The sequence below is a fragment of the Miscanthus floridulus genome, chromosome 4 (genome assembly GCF_019320115.1).
Source record: "Miscanthus floridulus cultivar M001 chromosome 4, ASM1932011v1, whole genome shotgun sequence".
Taxonomy (NCBI): Eukaryota; Viridiplantae; Streptophyta; class Magnoliopsida; order Poales; family Poaceae; genus Miscanthus; species Miscanthus floridulus.
The window spans coordinates 6,052,695-6,059,844 of NC_089583.1; the positions used below are offsets into that span (position 1 = coordinate 6,052,695).

Genomic DNA, 7,150 nt, shown 5'->3' on the forward strand with positions numbered 1-7,150 from the left:
TAGTAGGCTATTCACCCCCTCTAGCCATTAGGACCTTTCAGCTGGTCGGTGATCTTGGTGATGCGGAACGAGAAATCCTCGACGGACTCCCCTTCCTTGAAGGTGAGCGCGTCGAACTCCTGGCGCAGTGTCTGCGCCCTGGCCTTCCGCACGCGATCAATGCCGATGTGGCGCGTCTTCAGTGCGTCCCACGCCGCCTTTTCCGTGGTCTTGTTGGCCATGCTCCCCTAGAGCTCCGTCGGCACCGACTTGCACAGCGCCTCGAGGGCGTTGCGGTCGTCGGTGAAGTTGGTGGTGCCGACATTGACAGCGTCCCACAGGTACCTGCCCTGCAGCATGACACGCATCAACGTCGCCCAGTCGATGTAGTTCGTCCTTGTCAGCATCGGCCACCCAGCATTGTCGACCTCCTTGATCGTGCGGTGAAGCACCAACCCACGGTCACCCCCGCCGCTGCCTCCTGCGTGGCCGCCGGTTGGAGACCAAGACCGCCGCCGCCCCGGCGATCTCGAATTTCTCGGCATGAATGCTACGGTAATCGCTCGGTGACGATCCCAGCGATGGAAATGGGCTCTGATACCACTTGTAGAAACTGGATCAAGATCAATTCTCGCTGGAACGCCCGCTTTCCCTCTCTCTCTCATTCGATGAACTCGCGACGAACGCGACGAACAGATGGAACTCAGGGATTTTTGCGCAGCGCACAGAACTGCTGCTTTTCTGTTTTCTTTCTCCTTTTATTGAGTCACACGATTACACGGTTGGCAAGACCATGAGCACATCTGCCCACGCCCCGTTTTAGCTGCGCCATCCCACAGCCACGGAACGTGGGCGTCATTGCCGGGCCAAGCTTCGCCACACACACGCTCTGCATGAAAGGAAACGCGCACGACGTGGACGACACCGTGCTCACCGCTAGACAAACTTAGAATAGAAATATGCAACGCTACAGGTTATTTTTCAACAACCAATCTGCAATGCAAACCTGATAATGGAGCAGCAGCAGCAGCAGCAGAGGGTGAGTGGGTGACAGTGACGACACAAATGCCGTGCTAGCTAGCTACGTACAAGATTCAGATCAGCACCTTGCATTTGCGCAGAGATCAAGCTAGCTAGCTACCTACCTCATTAGCTTTTCCTCTGATCCATCCATATGCACCTTGCTCCATAGTTCCATATCCACTCTCAGATCTCTTCAAAGCCAGAGCAGTGAGCACGCGCCCACGCCAGATGGTCCATCTGTTGCAATGCAGCAGCGTTCACATACTCTTCCTCTTCTATATCCTCCTCGTCGCATCTTCCATGGAGGAGGTAACCTTCTCAGATGCCAGTAAGATCTATTTCCCTTTCTTTCGTCTTTTTTCCCCCTATCCTTTGCTTGCTTCTGACATTACATTGGAGATTTGGAGGCTCTGATGCATTGCTTTGCTTCTCACTCCCAGACACCGGCGGCACCGATAAGGTAATGGCCGCTAACAAGCAGGAGGCAGCAAGAATCAAATGGGAGAGGGAGACGGAAGGGCGGCGGTCTCTGATCGGATCGAGGCCCCCGAGATGCGAGCGGGTGTGCACGTCCTGCGGCCACTGCGAGGCGGTGCAGGTGCCCATCGTGCCACAGGAGGAGAAGGCGAGAGCTGCCACGGCTGTCACCCTCGCCGCCGCCGTGTTCACCTACAGGGTGGACGGCATTACCAGCTACAAGCCGCTCAGCTGGAAGTGCAGGTGCGGAGGCACCATCCTGGATCCATGAATGAAGATTAGTGTTGAAGAGTACATCATCCCCAGCTCAGAGCGCTCGCTCGCCATTCATTGCTGCTGTGCAGGCTGTAAACACGACCGCTCTCCTTCTCGTTTCTCCCTGCTGTCCATCAGCCTGTCGTCGCCTTGCTTCTTCTTTTGGGTTTGGTTGGTTGGTATTGGTATTGGTTTTGGTTCGTCATCCTCCTCCTCCCAGTCCAGTCCGTCCCAGATGGAATTGCTCCCTACATTTTGTTGCAAGTGAAGTTGCGGATGGGTGGGGGTAGAATTCCGATTTGGTTTATGATGCGCGGGCTGCCAATGAATGAATTGAAACCTCCTGGCGTACTAGTGTATAGTTAAGCTAAGCTAAGGTCTAGATCACCTTTGAATTCCAAGTTTTTTCACTCTCTCTCCGTTATATCAATTTTTAGCCGCTTGCATAGAGCATTAAATGTAGGTAAAAAAAATAACTAATTACACAGTTTAGTTCGAAATCACGAGATGAATCTTTTGAGCTTAGTTGGTCCACGATTGGACAATATTTACTAAATAAGACGAAAATGCTACTATTTATCAGGTTGAAATTTTTTACGATCTAAATATGGCCTAAGCTAAGCATAATTTTGTCAGTATGACATGCATTGAATGCGATCCATCTGATTTGGTCCTTGCTGACTCCGAGGTGGCCGGAAGCGATGCATTTATAGTCTATACGTACCTGCTCTCTGCATCGTGTTCGTTTGCTAGTTTGGCTTATATAGCCTGGACCTGAAAGGATCATGAATTATTATTGCTAGTCGGTTTGATATGAGAGAAAAATATTATTTTAGCTGGAAATTTATGATCGTTTACGACTAAGTGAACAGGCCGTATAAGCCATGACTAAAAATACTATTGGCTGGTTTAGTTTGAAAAAAAATACTATTTATTAGCTGATAAATCATGACTTATAAACCAAATACGACCCAGCAAACATGCTATAGGAGTAGTAGCCGAGCTGACAGGAAATGAGCGAGCGTCCACGTGTAGTACATGTATCTATGCTATGGTAGCTGGTGTATGCACCAGCGGCCTATTTGCTTGGTCGTAAGTGATCGTAAATTTTCAGCCAGAACAATATTTTTCTTTCATATCAAATCAGCCAGCAGTAATAATCTATGATCGTATATGATCGTTTCAGCCCCAGTTGAATAGGCCGTAGATTGTTAGTTGGCTGCCATTGCTACAGAGCAAGTGAGCAACCACATACACACATCGATGCCTTTCTTGTTTTTTATTCTCTTCATTCATTCAGGTAGCAATACAACTGAATAAATACCATGTTTCAACTTGTAATGGAAAGTAATAATCTTTCGATCGGCCTCTAGTCACTGACAAATTAATGATGCACATGTGTAGCCAAATGTCTGAATAAACCTAGCTACTACCTAGTACTACTAGTCCTTTTTTGATGAAAGAAAGACCAAGAGGCATGCATAGCTTGTCGCAATGCTATAAGGCAGATTGGTAGTCCCAACTGCCATGGACCCAGCAGTAGTGTTGTGTTGGGGCCTTGCCTTGCCGCCTTGCAGGCGTGTGCACGGAGAAAGAAACACATGTTAGCAATTGCTGCTGGAAAAGAATCCACACCGACACGGTGAGACCGTGAGAGATGATGCATGCTTGCGTTGGCAATTGGCACTGGCACTGAAAACTCTCTCCGTTGGATCCCTTTTTCATTTAATTTTGGGCTGCAAAAGTAGATACGCAAAGAGAGGGATAAGTAAAAAGAGTGGAAAGGTTGTGATGAGTGATGACTGGGAGCTTTTCTGTTGGGAGGGAGATGGACGGCGACGATCGAGCGCGCGAGGGAGGCTGCTGGCGGAGCGATGGAAAAGGTGGCTGGCTGGCTGCTGGCTGGGGCTTGACCGGCGCCATGGACGGTAGCCCGGTGGATCATGCCTGCGTGCGATGCGAGATGCAGACAAAGCCGTGACCAGTGACCAGTGACGCACTGATGCATGCATGCCGCCTGCTCGATCGTCTGCGCCTGTCTACATGCATGTGAGCATCAGAGCATCAGCTAGCTAACCCAGCATTCGCATCTTCAGCCTGTTCGCTTAGAATAGCCAACAATACTTTTAGCTTATAATCAGTTAATAGTACTTTTAGCTATGTCTTATAAGCCAAACCAGCTCAAATCTTGTTTGTGGACGGTGGTGCTGCTGTGTGTGTGGTGTGCTCTCACTTTCATGCACCGGCTGGACTCGTACTGCGTGGGCATAGAGGCCATGGCTGCAGCTGCCGCACTGTGTGCTGCTGTGCTGCCGCCTGCCAGGACGATGGCCCTGGACCCTGGCTCGCCAATGGCGACCACATCTCAGCAGGCTGGGCCGCTGGGGCGGAACGGAATCAAGCGGGACCAAAAGGATACAGGATTATTGGAGCCTTTGAAACAAAATTATTAGTACTCTTCTGACTCAAAGTAATACTACTACTAGTAGCCCAAAATGACACAGGACCAATGCCGCAAGCTCTCTTGCCCACAGACAATAATAATTAATTACTACTGAAGAGCAGCTGGGAGTGCGTCCGATAGGACGACAGGACATGGCAGATTATATATTCCCCTTTCAATTTCATTTTCAAGGCACACATATATACCCATACACACACACGTGACGGAGTGACAGAACCTGCGTCGACAGTACCAGAAATTAATCAACCCTTGGATCAATTGACATAATGACATCGCATCGGAATGTTGGTATCCAGAGCTGTCTCCAAAATTTGGAAGGTGGTTACCAAATAATAGTAATATACTTTGTGTCTACTCTTCTCAAATACCCAGTTCTACTCCATGATTGAAACAATCCCATATTTACTAATAATTGCACTTGTGAGCATTTTTCCTTGTACGAAAATGAAAGTCACCTTCAAGAATTACCTCTCCTGTTTTGGCAGTAACCATACCTTCTGTAAGCAATCCATGATATATAGCATCGTTGGTGACTAACTGACTACATGTAAATGGCTAGGGGGTTTTTCATATTGCATCCTTAGTTTAGTATAGCCCTAATTTTAGATAAAACGACTCTAATTCCAGCTTCTTTGGTAGAATAATTTTTTTTTTGGATTTTAGCTTCACCTGGTAGAGAAATGTTTGGTGTAACAAATTATTATTAGTCTACTTTATACATGGACGTTTTCATTGGCTAACTCTTTAATTCCCTTCTCTCTCGCCTCCTCCAGGACCTCTTTCACCTCTCCGAGCCCTCTTGCTCGTCATCTCCCCCCTATCTCTCTATCGGCTATCCCACCGTCGCTGCCCCAATCCCCCCAAAAGTCAGGCCGGGGCACCGGCTCCTCCTCCACTGTGTTGAACTCCCTTGTCCGCGCCGTCCTCCACTGATGCTAAAATCCTACATCAGTTCCCCTCCACTGGCATTGACCCTCCATCCTAGCGTCGGTTGTCCTCACCCGCTAGTGGAGCGCGAACGTTAATTAGCATCGGGGCGGCGCACAAGAAAGGCGGGGCCCTGGTGGTCACCTTCAGTGTGCAGGGATGGGTAAGCCACGGGAGCAAAATGGAGACGGGCGAAGCTAGATTTTTTGGCTCCTTACCGTGTTCTAGCTCGGATTCTGTAGGACTTTAGGTATAGAGCTATTTCTTTAGAAGCCGTTTGTTTGTGCGCGGGGTGGTTGAAGCGGCTCCTGGAGCGGGTGGAGAAGCATTACCAAACACGTCCTATCCTTCATATGCCATCTAGGTACGGAGATTATGCAGCATGTGTATGTGGGTTCCATAATGCAACACATGTAGGACAACGGAAAATTAGCATTATAGGAAATTAATAAGTATACTAAAAAAAAGGATTAACAGGCGCGACACTGGACATGATGGTTTCAAGAAAAAACAAGTAAAGCCGACTTTAGCTAAGCACCTTCCTATTTTTGCGTGTGCATCTTCTAAGATTTGAATGCGTTAAGCTTGTTTGGATCAAGACCTGGGAAATATGCCTGGGCCAGGAAACTACTCCAGGCCATCGATTTTCTAAGCCTAGGGCTGGATTGATGTGCCTGGGCAGCAGCCCCCAGGCGAGGCTCCAATCCAAACAGCCTAGCGTCATCCGTGGCCTCCTTATCACTACATCACACAATTATTTGTTAGTATATGGCCACAGGGGATCGAACTCACACCCTCGGATTTGCGCATTACTTCAGTACCACTCCACCTCGAAGGTGACTCCTCACCAAGTGGCTGATGCAATCATTTTGTATTCACTTTAACAAATATTGTAATACACATTTGAGGCCCTAAATGATTTCAATTGAAAAACTTTTAACTAAAAAGTTTTAGATTTCCTCATGCAGTACAGCTTTGGTGTAAGTTGTTTCTCCATCCGATGTCATTTAAAAAAAAACAGTTTTCCAAATTTGTGCATTTCAAAATAAGAAAACTTAAAATAGATTTTTTGAGCCATAATGATTTCAAATAAAAAAAAAGATCAAATGCCGCAGATATCAAATGTGTTGTATGGGATGCCAACCACGGTGAATATCAAATGTGTCATTGCTGCAGAGTTTCTTTGACCATAGTTGCTCTCTCATGGACAATATTGGTATCAATGCCCCATGCCCCATGGCAAGGTCACTGAGAACCGAGGACTGCCACTATATGTGAAAAGGAGTAAAACAGAATGATTTTCTCAGCTCCATATGGGCTGTCAAATTTGGGTGTGACCGTGGAATCAAAATTATTTGGCAACAGTACAAAAGTCTCTGCGTGCTCGTCCCCTTGCCGTATCTTTGATGTCATATACTGGACTTGGGAGTCCTGGAGAATTACAACAACACTGCAAAAGACTTGAACGGCAATGTCTCTGGTTTGTTAACCTTTTTCACTCTGACGCATGACTTTGTCAAATTTTTATTTCTCCAACCGGCAACTCTCCCTGAGCATTGCCTTGTTATGAACTCATCATGGTGTATTTCTAGAACTCTAAATCAAAAGTGACATTGCCGCAAAACTTTTCTTGGACTGATAATGCTTTCCCATGGCCCATCAAACCTTAAATATAAGTTGTAGATTGGTGTTGTTTGTATGTCATGAACATATATGGGCCCTGCGAACTGGGCTTCCTTGCTGGACCAGTGGGCTAGCTCTAGAGTCTAGGCCCATGACAAAATGTGAAGCGCAAGTTTTCTATGTCGAGTGGCCCTTCACATGTAGTCACCTAAATCTGCCGAGTGGCCCTTCACATGAGTAGTGTCGGACAGATTCATTATCATAAGGTGTTTTTGTCCGTAGCACTTAGCTACATTGTACAGTTGAAGAATACACAGCACCATATCAACCAACAGTTAAAAGGACATGCGAATTTCTCAAGAATCGAAAGAGAGAAAACTGTGATCTCAGTGTCTTCGTCGT

The 7,150-nt window shown here is 47.2% G+C and overlaps 1 protein-coding gene across 1 annotated transcript; it reads left to right on the forward strand.

Moving 5' to 3' along the window:
- Positions 1–957: 957 nt before the first annotated feature.
- On the forward strand, positions 958–2,161 carry LOC136550851 (EPIDERMAL PATTERNING FACTOR-like protein 2). Its single transcript, XM_066542439.1, has 2 exons — positions 958–1,330; positions 1,443–2,161. Exons 1-2 carry the CDS (start codon positions 1,231–1,233, stop codon positions 1,748–1,750), a joined length of 408 nt encoding a protein of 135 aa, XP_066398536.1. The 5' UTR covers positions 958–1,230; the 3' UTR covers positions 1,751–2,161.
- The last annotated feature ends 4,989 nt before the right edge of the window (positions 2,162–7,150 follow it).